Below are 21289 nucleotides of genomic sequence, written 5' to 3' on the forward strand. Positions count from 1 at the left end.
ATACACACAGCATGATCAAGCAGTTGGGATCAGGGAGATCGGCAAAATATGACCCATGTTACTAAACCTACCAAAGTGTTGATCTAGTAATTAAATTTCAGACCTGTGGACACAGTTCAGTCTATTATGCAAGGCAACCTACCCTCCTGTGAATCCATCGAGATTTCTTGCTGCCACAGGAAGCAGCCAAAGTAACTGGGGGACCCTTCCCATGCCAGTCATCTCTCCCTCCCGTCGGCGACCCTTCCCATCCCAGTCATCTCTCCCCTCCTGTCGGGGACCCTTCCCATCCCAGTCATCTCTCCCCTCCTGTCGGGGACCCTTCCCATCCCAGTCATCTCTCCCCTCCCATCGGGGACCCTTCCCATCCCAGTCATCCCTCCCTTCCCATCGGGGACCCTTCCCATCCCAGTCATCTCTCCCCTCCTGTTGGGGACCCTTCCCATCCCAGTCATCCCTCCCCTCCCATCGGGGACCCTTCCCATCCCAGTCATCTCTCCCCTCCCATCGGAGACCCTTCCCATCCCAGTCATCTCTCCCCTCCCTTCGGGGACCTTTCCCATCCCAGTCATCTCTTGGGGACAAGATACAAACACTTGAGAGCACTTACCACCAGGCTTAAGGACAGCTTCTGTCCTGCTGTTATCAGACTCTTGAATGGACTTCTTGTAAGCTGAAGTTGAACTCTTGAACAGAAGCTTTTCACTTGGTACATGTGCCAATAATAAACCAATACCAAATTCCAACCTTAATCATCTTTGTATATGGTTTTTTCCAATTTCTATAATACGCGTCCTATTAAAGCACCATTGCACCATTCAGTTATGCTTTTTGCAAAATTGTTTCTACAATTTTACACACTTTGCAAATGCATCCTGCAGTCAGTTTCTCCACTTTGTTTCAACATGTCCTCGTCCAAAAAGACTTAAAGTAAAGCCAACTACAACAGTAGCCAAGAGTCGCCTCTCATCCTCCTTCCTCCAAAAAGAAAAGCCCCAGCTTGCTCAAACTTTCCTCATAACTTGTGTTCTCTAGTCCAGGCGGAATCCAGGGGTCACAGTTTGAGGATAAAGGGGAAGCCTTTTAGGACCGAGATTATGAAAAACTTCTTCACACAGAGAGTGGTAAATCTGTGGAATTCTCTGCCACAAGAAACAGTTGAGGCCAGTTCATTGGCTATATTTAAGAGGGAGTTAGATATGGCCCTTGTGGCTAAAGGAATCAGGGGGTATGGAGGGAAGGCTGGTACAGGGTTCTGAGTTGGATGATCAGCCATGATCATACTGAATGGCGGTGCAGGCTCGAAGGGCTGAATGGCCTACTCCTGCACCTATTTTCTATGTTTCTATCCTGGTAAATATCCTCTGCACCTCCACAAATGTCATTTAGTTTCATTTTTTGTTATTTTTTTAAATTTCCTATTTTATTTTAAGTTTTTGATAAAAGTTAGATTACAAAGAGAAGTCCTTGAGAGTTTCAATATCAGAACCTAATACAATTCAGACTTGAATTACTAATTTACTTCAACATTTTTAGAAAGAAGTAATGCAACTAGTGAAAATAAAATAATACCAAATAAATCTTGTATAGCATGCCATCAATTACCACATTAAGAATGCACCTTATCTTTATTTAAGGATGAATTTTATATTGTTCACATGCTTGTAAATGCAGCAGCAGCGATGCAGTGATTAGTCACTGTGCGTCATCTTTCCTTTTAATTAGATCCTGGAGGAGTAAAATAATATGGATTTGATAGAAAAGAGAAATGATGCTGCCATTTCATTGTGCTGTTTACAAAATGAATTAATTAACAGTAAGCTGCAGTGTCAGGGAACTCATAAAACTAGCTCAATGAATCAGATCATAACCGTGTGTGGGATTCATCGTACCCATCTGTTGCTTTTTGTTTTACAGGTATTACACTCGTGTGTTTATGGCTCTAACCTCTTTACTCAACAAAGTCAATACCTGCTGACTCTTGCAGATGTCTCCTCTACAGAATATGATCCATTTTTGACATTGGGAAATGTCAAAAATTCTGAACCAACACATTCATATGTCTCAAAAGATTTAGGCAGCCTTCTTACTATCACTGAAAGTAAGTGCTTCATATGTAGAATAATTTATACTGAATTGCAATTCTTAGGAAATCTCCAATAGAAGATGTTTCTTCCAATTTAGTCATTGACGACTCAATTTCTTTACTACAAATAAACACACTTTCTGGGGATGTTAACACACTAATATAAAAGTTATAGTTTGGTACAATCACAGCCACAGACCTTAAATAAAGAGCCGTAGTTTTGATTGTGTAACATAGATTTTCCATTTCACATTTTTAATGTAAGAATTAACCCACTAAAGATAAATTATTTAACACCAGCCTTAATTCTATGCTGATTGGAAAATTTTGGCTGAATGCCTTTTTTTGTTTGCAGAGACTTTTAGGTTCTGTTTAAAATTTGTTACATGATGCAACCAGTCATAGTTATTAACTGTTTATCGATTATATAAATGATTATTTATTTGAATTGCACTCAGTGGCCACATTATGAGGTACACCTGCTTGTTAATGCAAATATCTAATCAGCCAATCATGTGGCAGCACCTGCAGTGGTTAAAGCATGCAGACATGTTCAAGAAGTTCAGTTGTTGTAAAGTCAACACAGGTAAAGCATGCGGACAGTAAGATGCGATTTGTAAAGTCACATCTGACTGGGAAGAAATGATGCCAGATGGGGTAGTTTGACTGTATTATAATGCAGATTGGAGTTTGAGATCGCAAAACTGCTCATCTCCTGGATTTCACACACAGAGTTTGTAGAGAAAGGTGCAATAAACAAAAAAAAACACCCAGTGGGCAGCAATTCTATGGGCAAAAACGCCTTGTTAACGAGTGAGGGCAGAGGAGAATGGCCAGACTGGTTCAAGCTGACAAGAAGGTGGCAGTAACTCAAGTACCCACACATTATAACAGTGATGTGCAGAAAAGCCTCTCTGAACACCCAACAGATCGAACCTTGAAGTAGATGGGCGATAGCAGTAGAAGACTATGAACATACAATAATTGGCCACTTTATTAGGTACAGGAAGTACCTAATAAAGTGGTTACTGGGTGTATATATTCATATTTTGAGTCCAGACATTACTGTTCAATGCAAACATACAAGCTAAAGCAGGACATTCTTGTGTTAAATAAAATAGGTGTTTTATTTCCACTTCCAGGTTTTGAATTTTGTCGAAGTAAGATAAACATCAAAACTAACACTGGGAGAAATTGGATTTCATTTTGAAAAGTATGTTTACAATAAAAATAATCAAACCTACTAGACAATTAATGATCTGAATTTTGCCAGGAAATGCCAGCAAGTCTGGGATTCCTGCACATGCATATGTAAACATGAAACCTCCATACACTGTTTGCAGTGTGGAATCTACTCCAGTACCCATACAGGGTCAGATGAGGCAGAGGTAACTTTACTTTAGAATCAAAGAGTTAAACAGCATGGAAACCAGCCTTTTTGGCTCAGTGGATGCATGCTGACCAAGGTGCCCATTTGCCCACGTTAGGCCCATATTCCTCTAAACCTTTCCTATTCAGTTACCTGTGCAAGTGCCTCTTAAGTATTGTCTCAACCACTTCCTCTGACAAATTCATTTGATATATGGACCACTCTCTGGGTGGAAAAAGTTGCTGCTCGGGTTGCTATTAAATCTCTTCCCCCCCACCCCCACCTCAAACATATGCCCATTAGTTCTTGATTCCCCAACCCTAAGGATAAAAGACTCACTATCTAATACGCTTGCTTAAGATCACCTGTCATCCTTTTGCATTCCAATGAATGAAATCGTAGCCTGCTCAACCTCTCTCCATATCTCAGCCCTTCGAACCTAGAAATAGCTTCATAATTTTTTTTCTGCATTGTCTCCAGCTTAAAGGGATCTTTCCAATAGCAGGTGACCTAAAATAAAGATGAAATTCCAAAGCCGGCTTCATCATCCTCTTGTATAACTGTAACATAATGCCCTATCTTCAATGCTGATTGCCCTGACTAATGAAGGCCTGCGAGCCAAAAGCTTTCTTCACTACCCTGTCTACCTAAACATGAATTTCAGAGAACCATGTACTTGTACTCCAGGGTACAATATTCCTCAGGGCTTTACCATTCACTATAAAGTTCCTACCGCAATTTGTCTTCTCAAAATGTGACACCTAATTGCACCTTAAATCAATTTCATTGGAGGATGCTACAAAAAATTGAGAATAAGCAAAAGTTTATTTTAAAACTTTTTATTTCAATGTTTTAGGGCTTGAGTTTCAATTTAATTTTAGTTAATTACAATTAGAATGTTCTGAATCTTAGAAATGTTTGATTTTTGGCAGAAGTTACATCCAGCCAAACTGAGCCACCGTTATAGGTATTTTTCAATTGTTTCATTGGAGTGGTTGCTTGGGAGTGGGTCAGGGGATAGCTTGTTCAGGTCCTTTGAAAGGATTTACTGCTAAAGATCCAACTGCCTTCATTCAGCTTGCTTCTACTAGGGCATTGAAAGTTCATTGAAAATAATCTGAACAGACTAATCAATAGATGCCTTATTTTAAAAATCAAGGCTGCAATGCTGGAATGTGGAGCAATAAACTATCTGCTGGTGGTCAAGCAGTATTTGTGAGAGAAAAGAATTGCTGGTGTTTCAGTTCGAAACCCTGTATCAGTCCTGAGAATTTCTTTCCTCCTACAGATGCTGCTAGACCTGCCAAGAGCTTCCAACAAATTGTTGTTCCTTTATTTCAAAATGACTGACTGGTGACGTTTAAAATTATGAACAACAGTATTAAGGTTGTGTGCCATTCACTCTACCCTTTGCAACTTCTCCTTTTCCAAGCCACCAGCATAACATGTACAGCCTTACTTGTGGGATCATGGCTTGTTTTGCATTGCATGGAAGATACCACCTTTGAAAGATGTTAATTATATTGGGGCTCACTTCTAACAGGCTGATTTTCAGAACTCCATTGTAGCCCACATACCAATGCAAGGTCATATTCAGAACAGCTCATTTCATTTTGACAAAGTATGATTTTGGTTGCAAACAGGTGTACAACAGCATTTTAGTGCAGAATTATTATTCTTAACAAAGAATGAAGAGAAAAAGCAGGTTTGTAAACCTCAATAAATGCAGCATAATTTGCTTTCTTGCTTGTAAAAATGACAAATTAAATTGGTGCTTCCAGATTAAAGCCTTTTTTTTGCATTCCCTATTGTCTATGACTGAGTCATCATTGTGTGAAAATGTACCATGGAAAGAAATAGAACATTGAAATTAGTATCTTCCTAAATCGTGAAGTAGAAAAATCTGCTTTAGTCATTGAAGTTTGTAACTGCCACTTCTATGATAATTGGGACCCCTGACCACTTTGCAGTCAGCATGATGCTATTACAGCTCAGAACGCTGGAGTTCAGAGCTCAGTTCCAGCGTCCTCTGTAAGAAACTTAGTACTTTCTTCCTGTGAGTGTGTTGGTTTGCTCCAGGTGCTCCAGTTTCCTCCCAAGTCTAAAAGTGTACCAGGTAGTAGATTAATTGTCCTGTGAATAGACTAGGGTTAAATAGATGGGTTGCTGGGTGGTGCAGCTCGTCAGGTCAGAAGGACCTGTTCCACACTATATCAGTAAGTAAAGACAAAATAAACAAAACAAATATTGCTTCCATTGAGTGGCATTTCCAGCAATGAATTTCAGTTTCATGAAAGCATACAGTTTGGAGTACTAGGTGAATAAAGCTGGTGGTGTGCATTCTATCTGGATCACTGTGGCAAAAGAGAGTCTGAATCTCTATGGATTTTGAAGCCTGAGTGTTAACTGTAGATGGAGACTTTGGCCAGGCAGCATTGAGGCTTGTCGTCTGTTTTGCAGCTGCTATTCCAAAAAGTTTGCTAAACCTGAAGATAGGTGTTGAGATTTAGCAAAAGTTTTTATGTATTTTTGCCCAAATTTAAAGGTGGGAGATCTTGTAGGAGCTCTGTATATAATGGTTTGGACAGATCCATTCAAATGATCTGATTTATAAAATACAGATGTAATGTGGTCAAGCTAGGAAATGAGAAGAATAAACACCAAGGTTGTTACTTTTATAAATGGAGGAAAATTGAGATGAATTGTTTTATATATTTTAATAGCCTTTGCTATTGGTTGTTACAGGTAAGAAGAGGAGAAGTTTGGAGCTGGTCCCTCTTACAGCCCGTATGGTAATGACACACCTGATTAATCATTTGGGCCACTATCCACTCAGAGGAGGTCCTGCCATACTTCATAGCCTCATCAGTGAGAACCATGACAACTTTTATGTGGAATCATCAGACCTATCTGCTGAGGTTTTCAAAAGCCCAAATTTGCAACTTTTTGTGCTTAATGATAGCACCCTTATTTCCTATCTTCAAATTCCCGCTGAAACCATGATGTTAGAAAGGACGTCTAGTAGTGATCCAAGCCTTCCTGCGTCAGATGTGAGGGTGATTGTGCGTGATATCTCTGGAAAGTATTCATGGGATGGTCGGATTCTGTATTGTCCGTTTAGCAATCCAGTGAACTGTTCTAAAGACAGTAGGGCACCCCCCTCTACAAATGTTACTTTTATGGGTGATGGTCAGTGTGACATGCAGAAGCCTGACTACAGTGCACGTCAACCAGAGCAAGATAATCTTGATCAGCTGCTTGAAGATTTGGTTAACACCAGTCCAGAATGTTTGCCACATCCAAAACTGGGACTCAGTGAGCCAGCACCACCACCAGTTGGAATGAACAGTGATCAGGAAAAGAACATCATGGATGCTATAATGAGACAAAGCAATCAGGAGGAGGAATACATGAGAAGGTGGAGCAAGGATTATTGTATGAGTGTGGCCAGTCAAAAAGAATCTACTCATCAAGAACCTCAGGCACCCTTTTACTACTGTAGACTGTTTCTTAATGACATGGGAATGAATTCTTGGGACCGAAGGTAAGCTATAAATCCTTCTAAAAGTCTTCAAATGTAGTGTGTCACCAAGATCAGTGGGAATCTTTGGAAGTACTCCATGCAATATACTGGTCAACTTTCCCACAGCCCTATCTCTGGAGCACTTTTGTGTTTAGTGAAAATTAATAATTTCATTCTTTTTTTTAAAGTCTCTTCAATAAATATATGCTTCCATTGGTTTAGTCTACGACATAAGTAGATTAGAAACAAGTTTTATCATTGATCATATGACAGGACAATATCACTTAGATTTTTGAGTTGTGTGGTGATGGATCTCTCAAGTATTTTTGTGCAATATAAATGAATACCATTGAATAATGAATAAGAAATTTTGCTGAATCAAAACTTCTGAAGTTAAAAATATAAAGGTGATTTGTTTCTGAACGCCTTCTAATTCTTCTCCCTTTTTAAATGCATGAAAGTAGAGTTGTTGAAGGGCACACAATAAACGGGCATTTTGATGAGATAAGGTTAAAATTAAGACGAAGCTATAGAGCAAAGAAGTTTAAAAATGGAAGTAAAATTGGAAATAGAAGCAGCTCGCATGTTAGGGAAATGATCATATTTCATGAATGCAAGACATACTAGTACAAAGTTCTGAGTGTATGTTTGTCTAGTGAAATGTTAGTTTACATTTGAAAAATCAAAAATAAATCAGGTAAATTATACCGATCTCTTGGTGGCCCAATGAATTTGTTTTTGAATGTGTAGAAAACAAATTAAATGCAATAGTGCATATATTCAGAAACACTTATGTGACATTTTTTATAGAGCCTTTGTAATCTTGTGTCTTTTTTATTTGAAGAAAAATAGTTCACCTATTTTTGTTTAGCACATTTCTCATTTGGGGACTTCCTATTTAGCTTTGGAGGAAACATATCAAGGGTTTAGTAGGAGACAGAGACCATCAAATGGAAAATCGAGATGTTAAAAATAATTTGTGGGATGAATACGTTCCAATGAAATATTTAATTTTTCTACTTGCACTTTTAGACCTTTATTGTAACATTACAATTTTGTGTTTGGGACAGAACTGCCTGTTGGAAAACATTTTCCAAAAGCATTTTAGTTGAATAAAAGATCATTGTGGCTGAATGGTGTCATCAGAGAGCATGTTGTAGAGGCAAATGCCATTATATTTAGGGACAGAAGTTATAATGAGGAAGCACTGAGCCAAATTATGACAGAAACCTGGCAGCAGGGAGTCATGTTGTGCAGGCAGGAGGGGTGCTCATAGTGAAGTTCTTTATAATAATGTCTAATTTGATTAATTTATTTCACCCTCTTTATTCATTGTTCATTACTTATTGCCTCCCTTTGGTGTAATATTTCATTGTGAACCACATATCTATACCATCAATGGTTCTGTTAATTCTCGTTTCTTCTTCAAACAATTTCCTACCCATGAAACAGGTTGCTTCCAGTTCTACTTTGGTCAGTGTTCCCTTATTGAATGCGTTCTTTAAATTCATGTAATTACATCCTAAATTACTCTTATCTGCTGTGCTGACTCCTTCCACTTGGTTTTTATGTTTAAGTGGTTAATTACTCTTTACATAACAAAAGGTGGCAGTAACATTTCCACAATTAACATTAGACATATAGAGTTATAATTTACAAGTTAATTTCTTCTGCCCTAATTAAAGGGTGTTGGAAATTTTCCAATTTTGGAATATCATGCTCAGAGAATCTGTAATTTCCTAATCTACATCTGTTTTTATACTTAAGTATTTGATGATTTGTACCTCTAAAGGGAGGTCTGTGTTTGGTCTTGTTTTCTCAACTGAGTTTCTTTAACATCTTCTGTTAAGTTCATGCCTTTGATTTGTTGTATTTCTGGTACACTATCCTCCTTCTGTGTTATGAAAGCTGATATTAATTAGGTGAGCAAGTCTGTAATATCCTTTTTTTTTGTTTGTTTTTGTTTTGCAGTTGCAAATCACCCACCTCTATTTTTAGAGAGCCCAGTTTTTATTTGGCTATTCTTTTTCTCTTAGTAAACTGGAAAGCCATAATATTATACACAACATCCCTCTCAATTTTGTTTCATCTCTGGTACTCTTCTGCACTTTTTAAACATTTATTTTGAGATACAGGAAAGTAACGGACCCTGACGACCCAATGAGCCCTCATCACACAACTCCAATGTCTCCAATTAATCTATGATAACAATTAACTTACCTTACACCTTTGGAATGTGGAAGCTGCCAGAGGAAATCCACACAGTCATGGAGAGCCAGTGCAAACTCCTTGCAGGCAGTTGCGGAAATGAACCCAGGTTGCTAGCACTGTACTAGCATTACACTAATCACTCTGTTACCGTGCTGGTTTGTTCAGCCATCGACACCTCACTGCTTACACTAATGTTTATCATTTGTCTTTAATTTGGGAACCAATGAAGAATTAACCACATTGTGGGTTTAGAAAAAGGAGGGTAAATAGATTTTTAAAACAATTCATTAGTTTCATTTTGTTACTGTTACTGACTTTTTTATTACAACAAAAAAATCAGATTTAATTAGTTGAATTCCCCATCTGTCAGGGATAGATGTATATTTGTATCTTACATAAATAAAGGGCCTTTGATGCCATATACCATTCCAATTATCTTTTGTTTCCTTTGTTCTTTATATATCTAATTTTCTTCAAATTCCTGAAGGCATTCTCTAGAGTGCAATGCAGTGTCTTATATCTTTTGTTAAGCAGGATTATTTAAGTATCCTGGATCTTTCACATTATTGTTCAGATCTTGTATTCTGACAAAAATATGTTTTGGTCATCTCACAACATCCATTTATTTATTTATAATTCTCCACCGTCCTCTTCATCACTTCATATTTAGATTGCCAAGATTTTAAAATGCTGCATAACCCACTGTTAGCTAAGTGCCCTAGGAGGTTGTTTAACTCAGGTTCAGTTGTTAAATAACCAGTTTGTATGTTGACCTACAAAGTCATTTGCTTAGAAATTATATTGAGTAGCATCACCCCACTGTGCACCTACACAGTAAAATTTCTATGAAAAATAAGTGGCAAATGAATGTTGATCCATTTGGGTTTGATCTGGACCATCGGAGCTGTCCATGCACACTCTCCTCACAACCACCTGAGTTTCCCTTGGGTGCCTTGATATGTTAATCCCAAATCTTTGCTGGATGATAGGTTAATTGGCTGCTGTAAGCTGTCCATAGTGATAGTAGATAGTAGAAATATCAAGATGAAGTTACTGGGCAGATGATGAAGATTAGAGTATAGGGCAATATGTCAGGTGTGAGCCCTATATAATTACTATGAGAAATAGCATAGACACAGTGCAACACATGCAGAATGCTGGAGGGACTCAACAGGTCAGACAGCATCTATGAAAACAAATAAACTGTTGACATTTCAGGCTGAGACCCTTCGTTAGGACTGTAAAGGAAGGGGCCTTTTTTGGTTGTCTCCTGGTGACTAATGGTGTTCCTCAAAGGGTCAGTATTGGAACCGCTGCTTTTCACATTGTTTGTCAATGATTTAGATAATGGAATTGATGGTTTTGTGACAAAGTTTGCAGATGATATGAAGGTAGGTGGAGGGGTAGGTAGTGCTGAGGAAGTAATGCGATTGCAGCAGGACTTGGAGAAATTGGAAGAATGGGCAAAATACTGGCAGATGGAATACAGTGTTGGGAAATGTATGACAATGCATTTTGGTAAAACAAACAATAGTGCGGACTATTATCTATATGGGGAAAAGGTTCAAACATCAGAGGGGCAGAGGGACTTGGGAGCCCTTATGCAAGACTCCAGGAAGGTTAATTTACAGGTTGAATCTGTGGTAAAGAAGGCAAATACAATGTTGGCCTTTATTTCAAGGGGAATAAGAACATAAAAGCAAGGAGATAATACTGGGCCTTTATAAGACTTTAGTCAGGCCACACTTGCAGTATTGTCAACAGTTTTGCCCTGTATCTCAGAAAGGATGTGTTAACATATGAGGAGTGTTTGGTAGCTCTGGGTCTATATTATGAGGAATTTAGAAGAATGCAGGGGGATCTCATTGAAACCTACCAAATGTTGAAAGGATTAGATAGGGTCGATATGGAGAGGATGTTTCCAATGGTGGGTGTATCCAGAGCTAGAGGGCACAGCCTCAAAACTGAGGGGTGACCCTTTAGAACTGAGGTAAGGAGGAATTTTTTTTAGCCAGAGTGTAGTAAATCTGTGGAATGTTCTGCCACAGACTGCAGTGGAGGCCAAGTCTGTGCGTATATTTAAGGCGGAAGTTGGTCATTTCCTCATCGGTCGGCATGGCAAGAAGGCAGGTGTATGGGGTTGAGTGGGATCCGGGATCAGCCATGATGGAATGACGGAACAGACTCGATGGGCTGAATGGCCTAATTCTGCTCCTAAGTCTGATGTTCTTATGGAGGACATGCCAGAATAAAAAGGTAGGGGAGGGAAGGGAGGACAAGCTAGAAGGTGATAGTTGAAGCCAGGTGGGTGGGAAAAGTAAAGGACTGGAGAAGGAGGAATATGATAGGAAAGGAGAATGGATCTTGGGCGAAAGGGAAGAAAGGAGGGGCACCAGGGGGGACGGGTGGGTGATTGGTGAGTGAGGAGAAGAGGTAAGAGGCCGGAATGGGGAATAGAAGATAAGGGATAGGGGAAGGGAAAAGAAAAAAGTGCTGGAAGGAGAAATTGATGTTCATGCCATCAGGTTGGAGACTACCAAGGTGGAATATGAGGTGTTGTTCCTCCATACTGAGAGTGGCCTCATCGTGACATAAAAGTGGGTTGTGGATTTCATGTGAGAACAGGAATGGGATAGGAATTAAAATAATTGGCCATTTTAATGACACTGTGGGCCAGTTAGGTTCCTCTTCAGTTGTAAGGAAAGATGGTAAATGTAAACTAGCTGAGGGAAATCTTTGGAATTGATTTGCATTCTGTTAAATATTGACCAATTGGTTATGAGGTGCATTCATTAGAAACAATGCTGCAGTTCCACTGATGGGTGTGGTAAAGTTGACATCCCATGTTGGAAGACAGTCAGGAAATTGAATTGGAATCAGCTAGTTTTTTTTTCTGCATCTCCTTTTTCATCTGCTTGTGATCATCCATAAGCAATACTCCAAAACTGCTGATTATGCCTTCAGAGTGGAGTAAATGACAATGACTGGTGGGATAAGTGGTTTAAAAGAAGTATTAATTTGCAAATTATTGGAAGTTCAGGTCAGTGTATTTGTTTAATTTTCTCCTGCAAAAACATAAAATTTTCTGAGCATTTCTCTCCATTTTCCTTCCAAATGTCCTTCACAAAATGTATTATACGAAGTAAAATTAATGGATGAATTTCAAGTCTTTAGTTTAAGATTAGTGAATGCAATAATAGCACAGCTACAAGGCTAAATACAAAATAAATCTTTTCAGGGACTGCATGTACCTGTAATACAATCCTTGGCCATCTGTTGTTTTGTGTACAATATGCTCAGGTTCCTTTTTCCGCTTTCCTCTGTTAATTGATTTTACAAAAAGGTGACTTGCACTACATCACAGGAAGGTCGCACAACAAGAGGGAGTTATATATTTATTCATTTTTCAGGTTGTGGATGCACTGGCAAGGCTACCAGTTATTGCCTATCCTGAAAGGATAAAATGTCATTGACATTTTTGTCAGTTCTTTTTCCAAATGATTCCTGCTACCACTGTTGAAAGATACTCATTTGCACTGGTGTGATGAATTGTATGGACGGTATGTCAGATAAAATTTCACTGTACCTCAGTACATGTGACAATAATAAACCAATTTACCAAGTTTTCTAATGTTGTAAAGAATGTTGCATCTCTTGCTTCAAGTCAAATAGTGCCACGCATTTGTGCATTTGTTAATTTAATTTTCCAATCTGTAAGTTCACATTCTACTACTGGATGCAAGTAAATAGAAACGATGACGGTTAACATTTATATGGCACTTCCTCAAAGAGCAAAACATTCCAAGGCATTTAACAGGAGATTTATTTTTGGAGTACTGATTGTAGAGCTGGTGTAGGTTACCAAGACAGATAAAGGAGGCAACAAAGAGAATGGAAAAACAGGGTGAAAATATTGATATCAAAACATTGCTCCAGAATTCATGTACCATAGGTCCGGCAGGATTGGTGAAGAACATTCAGTGCGAGTTGGACCAGGCAGTAGAATTTTGAATGATATGAAGCTTATGAGCAAGGACAGCAGGGAAACAGTAAAAAAAAATAAGCTAGAAAGATGATAAAGACGTTGATGAGGGTTTCATTGGTAAAGGAGCAGAAACAAAGGCAGAGTTGGACAATGTAGAGGTAGAATTAAGCAAATTTATGAACAGCATGTGTCTGTCACCTAGAGATTAAGTATAAAACTAAACTACTAAATGTCTCTTTCAGTTTCAGGTGGTTGCTAAGGAGAGGATTGTAGTGAGTGATTAGGGAATCGAGTTTGCAGTAGGGCCTGGGAGAAAATGCTTCAATCTTTCCAATATTTCATTTAAGGAGACTGCAAGCTGTTATTAATTGCTTTTGCCAATATGAAAGTGCCAGAGTCAAGTGATGTAAATATAAATGCTTAAAACTGATACATAAACATTAATTTCATTAATAGGAGCCTCTTTATTCAGCACTAGGTAACAGGTGAAAACATTGTTTTATAGTCCATTTAATTAATACATTATTTTAAAACAAATTATAATGCACACAACAAAAGTTCCTTCAAATTACTGCACACAGTTCCAGGCATGTTTGAAAATGATATGAATCTGTCAACCAGGACATATGTTTACAAGTGGTATGATAACTCATTGCATTAATTGAGTCATATAAGGAGATAGAAGTAACTAACATCTGACAATGCAAATAATGCTTCAATTGCTGCTGTGTCTCAAGATGTATAGGCAGGGTTTCTTTCTGTGACCGGGTGGAATTGCGCTGTGCATAGAATACTCAAATACTCTGCAACCTTTCAATATCCTTAAAATAATTTAAAATATATCACAGTATAAATACAATCTCTGCATCTATTTTATGATGACTGGTATAACTCACTCAGACAATAAACATAATGTTTCATTGTTTCATAATTGTTTAATTAATATTGAATTTGCAAATTGTTCCCCTTGGAAACAAGCATGCATTTAGGCTCAATCAAAAATTTCAATTGTACTCATTGCTATACAAGTATCAGGGAATGCGTAATGTTTGAATTAGATGTTTGTTGGATAATAAGCTAATGTTGATATATGAAATGTGTTGTAAGCTTATAGTACAGTTAAATAAGATCTTTCATTAAAGAAAAAAATTCTTTTAATTAACGATACCATTGTTCAATTTTAAAAAATGGATTCCAGTTACATAGGCAATATTATTCAAGAATTCATCAAGTCTTGAATTACAATTTTGTAAATAACTGACAACAAAGTTGAATCTTTACCCTTCTGTTTATTAACATGTGGCTTTTTACCTGTTAATAATGTACAGTTGACAACTCGCACGTTCAGAAGCTGAGAACTCTAGTCCAAGAGTTTTAGAATAAGCAACAGTTGCCGTGGTTGAACAAATACCGAGAAAACCAAAAGATTAAGATCCATTTTGCCTTCTGTTTTTATTAAATTTGTTATGTTTTGTAACTCCAGAAACTAATAATATATAAAAGGAAGTAAGGCCTAGATAGGAAGTAAGGCCTATCAATGTCATGTCATCTGCAAATTTGATCAGCAGATTGGAGTTGTGCACAGTAATACAGTCTTGGGTGTATAGCGAGTAGAGGAGTTGTTTATTTAACAAGTACTATATAAACATCCACAGCATAGTGAATTTTAGATGGTCCCATTCAGACATAAAGCTTTAATCACTGTGGAGGATTTCTTACTCTTGTGGGATAACATCTTTCCTGACAAGGAGGTGGGAGGTTCTGCCAACTCTGAACACCTTTCTTCTCTAACAGTTGACTCTGCTGTCCTCAACTAATCAACGTCTTGTCTCCAGATGACACCAGATGCAAGGTATGTAAGGATCCTGTACTGTCCTTAATCTTTCCAAGTACTGATTTTTGATGACCACCGTAGTCCCTCGCCAGGACTGTTTGTCCAGGAGTGAAACGTCAAAACTCCTTGTTTGAGGAGCCTTCAATTTGTCTCAGCAGTTTGTCCTGCATACTCCTCCTGAGATTGGATTTGAGCAGCTCCAAGCATGAGCACAAGGGACGACCCAGAAGCTGGTGATTTGTTGGTTGTGAAGTGTGCTGTATTGCGATATGCAGTGAGGAAATTGGTGAGCTTCTGGTTCAGTGTTGGTGTAGTATGTTCTGCTGACATTGCTCGCAGTGCATCCTTTAGACTCTGGGCAAATATTTCCACCAAGCCATTTGTAGCTGAGTGGTATGGTGTAGATATAAGAAGTCTTATTCCACCCATTTTCAGGAATGACTGAAACTTTTCCACTGCGAACTATGGTACATTGTCATTAATTAAGTGTTCTGGAACATGAGTCCTTGAGAAGAGGCTTCTCAACATATTGACAGTGTGAGAGGCTGTAGTAGAGGCTATTGAGAGCACTTCGGGACACTTTGTACCTGCATCCATTGCTACCAAGAAATTTGGCCCATGTACGGTCCAGCAAAATCCACATGACTCCTCTGCCAGCGCAATGCAATTCCCAGGCATGGAGAAGCCAAGCTTTTGGCATTTTCTGGACACATTGGCATCCTAAACTGTGCATGGCAAGCTTTTTGATCTGCTGATCTGTCCCAGGCCACCAGACAAAGCTTCGAGCCAGTGCTTTCATATTGACCACACCTAGATCAAGCAATAGTAAATCAAGGCAACTGGACTTGCTGTGTTGTCTAGAAGACATTTTGCCACTCACCCGGGAGGCTTCTTCAGTTCTGATCCATGGTGGGTAGTTTTCCAGCTTATAATCTCTGAGTTGTTGGATGGTACAACTCACAATCTCCACATAAGGCAACCCTATCAAGGGCAAGTTCATCTCAGCCCTGGCAAAAATGAAGGAACTGGAGTTTCTGCTGCACATTCAAGCCATTTTGGATTGCCATGCAGACATGAGACAATGTGGGGCCGTTTCTCGTTTCCCTTTGGATCATCCCTAACATAATAGGGAAACTTTCTCTCATGTATGCTGAAGTGGACTCCCCTTTCTTTTGATTCTGCCTATGAAACCTAAAGCATTCTGCAATCAACGATGGTTTTGGTTCTAAATGTTGCTGCATACTTTCATGATATCAGCAAAGCTCAATCCAACTGGTTTGGTTGGAGCAGTCAAACTGCATGCTTTTCCACCTATTACACTCAGCAAAACTGGCATCACTTTTCATCAGCTAATTCCACTTGCTTCAAATATGGCTCAGTTCATTCAGTATTCATCACCTAGTTATCTGTTATTATCACCCTGTACTCATTGTATTGTTTAACCATGAATTTTGTCCATTTTCTGCCTTTTTTAAAGTTCTTACATCTCTGTCCCCTTTTGAAGAAAAAAGCGTGTTCTGCTTCATCAGTTAGGTAGTTGTCTGTGGTTTGATTTAAAACTACCTTGTCGCCACTGTTATGTTTTGTAACTCTGGAAATGAATTGAAAGAAAAACATGGGACCTCAGGACAAACGTGTCTACTTTGTTTTACTTTAGTGAAGCCCTCACTTATGATGTGGTGGTAGCATGATGAATGCCATTCACATACTTTTTGACTTGATCCATAATGAATTATATTAAAAAAAAGAATAATCAAACAATATATTTACAATATTACTCAAGTATTAATGAAATATTAAATCCGCTACAGAATTCGTGAATGTTATATTGTGAAAGACAAGTGCTAATGATACCATTTGTGACTAGCTGATTTTTGTTCACAGATTTGAAGTAGAAACTGGCATCACAATTCACCAGAAGTCTCAGATACTGATGTAATAAGAGAAAACAGAGGATGATGGCCTGGTTATTAGGATCATTTCTAATGGCTTCCAAATTAATTCTATATTAATGGAATTCAGCAGTTTTCACTGGAACTGTGTACTCAGTGATAAGTACTACCAATACCCACACGCATGCTAACATAATCACTTCTTGGTTTTAAACTGGAAGATTCAAACACTGGACAACCCTCATTTAAATTACCTGTTCTTTAGTCTTTTGCATGGCAACATGAGATGCATGTTGCATGGCTTGCATGTTGCAAGCTATTAACTCATTAAATTAGATAGACTTGAATTTTAATAGTTCCCCAAATCATAGTCAATTGGAGGTGGATACAAGAAAACAAAGTGGGTTCCTACAGATGAATTAGCACTTAATCCATAGAGATGTGTACTTTATCAAAATGTTCCATATCAAGTCACAAGATAAATCCTACGTAATGATTTTAAAATGTTCCTCTCCTTTAGTTCTCTGTGTCTAGAACCCTCAAAGTTCATTTACCATAAGACATAGAAGCAGAATCAGACCGTTCATCCCATCAAGTCTGCCAGCTGGGTTAGAGTTTCAATAGTTTTTTTTTCTCTCCTCTTCTTTGACAGTATTATTTCTGATGTTCCCCGTCCAACCCAAAGATTTCACTTGTACATAGTCCCTTGGCGGCAACATACAACAGCACGTTGCCAGGTTCTACAGGTAGGTGGTAGGTTAATGTCATCTAGCTCCCCCTCACAAAGTTTTGTATCAGCTCCTCCATTCTTCTCCCCACAGCTGCCCAAATGGTTCGGATATATTTTATGTATTTGATTTGTTCATAGGATTCAGGCTTTGGTCAAGCTTGCATTATATGCCATCCCTAAATAACCATGATCTGCGGAGATGGTTAATGGCTCTCTTTGTCTTATTACTTGCAAGTCGTCTTTTGGCTGATATGCAGCATTAGATCAGCAAAACTTTCATTATGGAATACTGAGAAGTCCAAAGTAATTGTCAAGGTGACTGTTAGCTCTGTATATTAACCACTAATTTTGTTACTTCCTTGCAATATTCTGAAACTGAAAAAGACTAATCATAACCTAGGGGTTATATTTGCTCTTGGTTTGAACTTTCCAACCCATACCTTTTCCATTACTGCAGAGCTTGTATTCACAACTGTAATATTACTTAACGTAATTCTTGATTCTGTGCATTTGTAGCTGAAACTATTTTTTTTCCACTACATCTCAGTCCAAAATGCTCAAGTCCTTATCTTGAGACTCCCCTTTGGTTTTATATTTCCACCCAAGGGAAATATCATGCATCTGAACTCTCTTCCACCAACACACATAAAAGTTGCTGTTGAACACAGCAGGCCAGGCAGCATCTCTAGGAAGAGGTACAGTGGATGTTTTGGGCAGAGACCCCTCGTCAGGACTAACTGAAAGAAAAGCTAGTAAGAGATTTGAAAGTGGGAGGGGGGGATCCAAAATGATAGGAGAAGACAGGAGGGGGAGGGATGGTGCCAAGAGCTGGACAGTTGATTGGCAAATGGGAAATGGGACAGGAGGCCTAGGGAGAAAGAAAAGGGGGGGGGAACCAGAGGATGGGCAAGAGGTATAGTGAGGGGGACAGAGGGAGAAAAAGGAGAGAGAGAAAAAGAATGTGTGTATATAAATAAATAACAGATGGGGTACGAGGGGGAAGTGAGGTATTAGTAGAAGTTTGAGAAGTCAATGTTCATGCCATCAGACGGAATATAAGGTGTTGTTCCTCCAACCTGAGTGTGGCTTCATCTTTACAGTAGAGGAGGCCGTGGATAGACATATCAGAATGGGAATGGGACGTGGAATTAAAATGTGTGGCCACTGGGAGATCCTGCTTTCTCTGACAGACAGAGCATAGGTGTTCAGCGAAACGATCTCCCAGTCTGCATCGGGTCTCGCCAATATATAGAAGGCCACATCGGGAGCACCGGACGCAGTATATCACCCCAGCCGACTCTGAGGTGAAGTGTCACCTCACCTGGAAGGACTGTCTGGGGCCCTGAATGGTAGTGAGGGAGGAAGTGTAAAGGCATGTGTAGCACTTGTTTCGCTTACAAGGATAAGTGCCAGGAAGGAGATCGGTGGGGAGGGATGGGGGGGGACAAATGGACAAGGGAGTCGCGTAGGGAGCGATCCCTGCGGAAAGTGGGGGAGGGGAGGGAAAGATATGCTCAGTGGTGGGATCCCGTTGGAGGTGGCGGAAGTTACGGAGAATTATATGTTGGACCCGGAGGCTGGTGGGGTGGTAGGTGAGGACAAGGGGAACCCTATTCCTAGTGGGGTGGCGGGAGGATGGAGTGAGAGCAGATGTGTGTAAAATGGGGGAGATGCGTTTGAGAGCAGAGTTGATGGTGGAGGAAGGGAAGCCCCTTTCTTTCAAAAAGGAGGACATCTCCTTTGTCCTGGAATGAAAAGCCTCATCCTGAGAGCAGATGCGGTGGAGATGGAGGAATTGTGAGAAAGGGATGGCATTTTTGCAAGAGACAGGGTGAGAAGAGGAATAGTCCAGATAGCTGTGAGAGTCAGTAGGCTTATAGTAGACAACTTTTCCACCAAGTTCGCCAATCACAACTGAGTAGCTCCAATGGTCCTGGTCCCCCAACATTTTGTGTTTTTTTTATTTCATCCTTATTTTCTAGTTTCTCAACCACCTTGCTCATCACTGGCTCTGTAACCTTCATTGGCCCTATGAATCTTTCCGATTTCAAACATTATCCAGTTCATCCCTTTTTTACGTCTCCAATTTTGTTCAATGTATCATTGGTTGCTCTGCCTTGGTTATAATCCCTGGAATTCCTTTCCTAAAATATCTCAGATTCTCTTCCACTCTCAGTCTTGCCGTTAGACTCCAGAGTGAAGTGAAACAGGCACCTAGAGTTTAATTACAGGGTGAAAGTAAATTCTAGTTATGTTTCTGAATTTGTAAGGATATTGAAGTTCAAAACTTTCACATCTTGTGCTTTCACATTTACATCTGAATTTTGAATTGTCAATGTCATTTTTTTAAACTTCCATTTTCTAAATAATGTATTAGTTCTTGTTAAGAAAATTATTTCTCATTCAATTTTTGGTCAAATATATCTTTTATTTTAAGGAACAGTTTCCACCTTCTAAAGAAAAACTCAAAACTGCTAAGGGAACTAAAAAATTTGGATTCAAGGCAATGGTAAGTATATAACATAATTTGATGAATATATTATAGAGTTGTGCTTACTGGCTTTCCCAGCAGTTGAAGAAACTGGATATCTTTGAATCTTTCTAATTAAATAATAGGATCTTACAGTACAGAAACAGGCCTGTTAAGCCAGTGTGTTCATGCCAACTATCAAGTCCCTATCTGTACTAATCCCATTTACCAGCACTTGTTCCATAACCTTCCATGACTTAGCAATTCAAGTGCTCATCTGGATGCTGCTTAAATGTTGTAGGAGTACTTGCCTCCACTGTCTTCTCAGGCAGCACATTCCGGATTCCAACTATCCTCTGTTGCTTTCCACAAACCATCTGAATCTCTTACCATAAATTTCATTACTATCTGAAAACTGTTAACAATCTACTTAAAATATTGTTCAAAATAAGGGGAAGAAGACCATGTTAACACTAAAATGTAGAACAGTTGAGAAATCATTGGGGTAAGAAAACCAATAAACTCAGGATATTTCGCTTCTGTGGAAATCCCAAACTTGGCACTTGTGAAGTTTCATTTGAAACTGCTAGCAATTATCATGCTTTTTTTTTGATGTACAGATGTCACAAGATGTTAGGGTTTATATTTCAGTTCTTTTGGTATCGCTATCACACATTTCTGAAAATTACAATTGATTTTGATTCCAATAATATGTATTTTTATGTAGTACAGCTAAACAGTAAAGTTTGTCTAAGTACGAACTGATGATCAGGCTAGGTTCAGCAAATGCAGGTTGGATTATTATAAATAGTCAATTCCTCGGATTTAAATAACATCAGTAATTTAATAGTAATCACCTCCACTATTTTATCTTATTTTCCCGTGGGTTTAGTAATTAAAATACCTGCCTCTGAAAATTATGACAAAGTTCTATTTATGCTTGTCACTGCCTTCCTCCTTTCAGTGCAATTCTAAATTTGCAACTTTTTGTGACACAACTGTTAACTTAGTTCCCCTGTACCTTTGTAAAGATTAGATTATTTCATTACATACACCAGAATGCAATGAAGTTCCTTGTTCGCATGAAGCTCACAAAGTAAGTGGTAGACATGCCAATAATAATATAAAAGTGCAAAGGTTGTAGTGCACTCTGAAATTGTGCAAAATATGCTGAAGTGAAAATAATCGC

General features: G+C 38.8%; 1 protein-coding gene across 14 annotated transcripts in view; it reads left to right on the plus strand.

Moving 5' to 3' along the window:
* ralgapa2 (Ral GTPase activating protein catalytic subunit alpha 2) overlaps positions 1 to 21289 on the plus strand; it is a 560288-nt gene that overhangs the window by 320895 nt on the left and 218104 nt on the right. For 7 of the 14 annotated variants that reach the window (XR_011886861.1, XM_072265566.1, XM_072265565.1 and 4 more), the window contains exons 32-34: positions 1918 to 2101; positions 6201 to 6999; positions 20068 to 20139. Coding sequence is in view for 10 of the 14 variants with exons in the window: in XM_072265566.1 (XP_072121667.1) it covers positions 1918 to 2101; positions 6201 to 6999; positions 20068 to 20139 (1055 nt within the window). In the remaining 4 variants the exon portion in view is untranslated. The other 7 variants (XR_011886862.1, XR_011886863.1, XR_011886864.1 and 4 more) reach the window with 7 other exon arrangements.

The sequence above is a fragment of the Mobula birostris genome, chromosome 8 (assembly GCF_030028105.1).
Source record: "Mobula birostris isolate sMobBir1 chromosome 8, sMobBir1.hap1, whole genome shotgun sequence".
NCBI lineage: Eukaryota > Metazoa > Chordata > Chondrichthyes > Myliobatiformes > Myliobatidae > Mobula > Mobula birostris.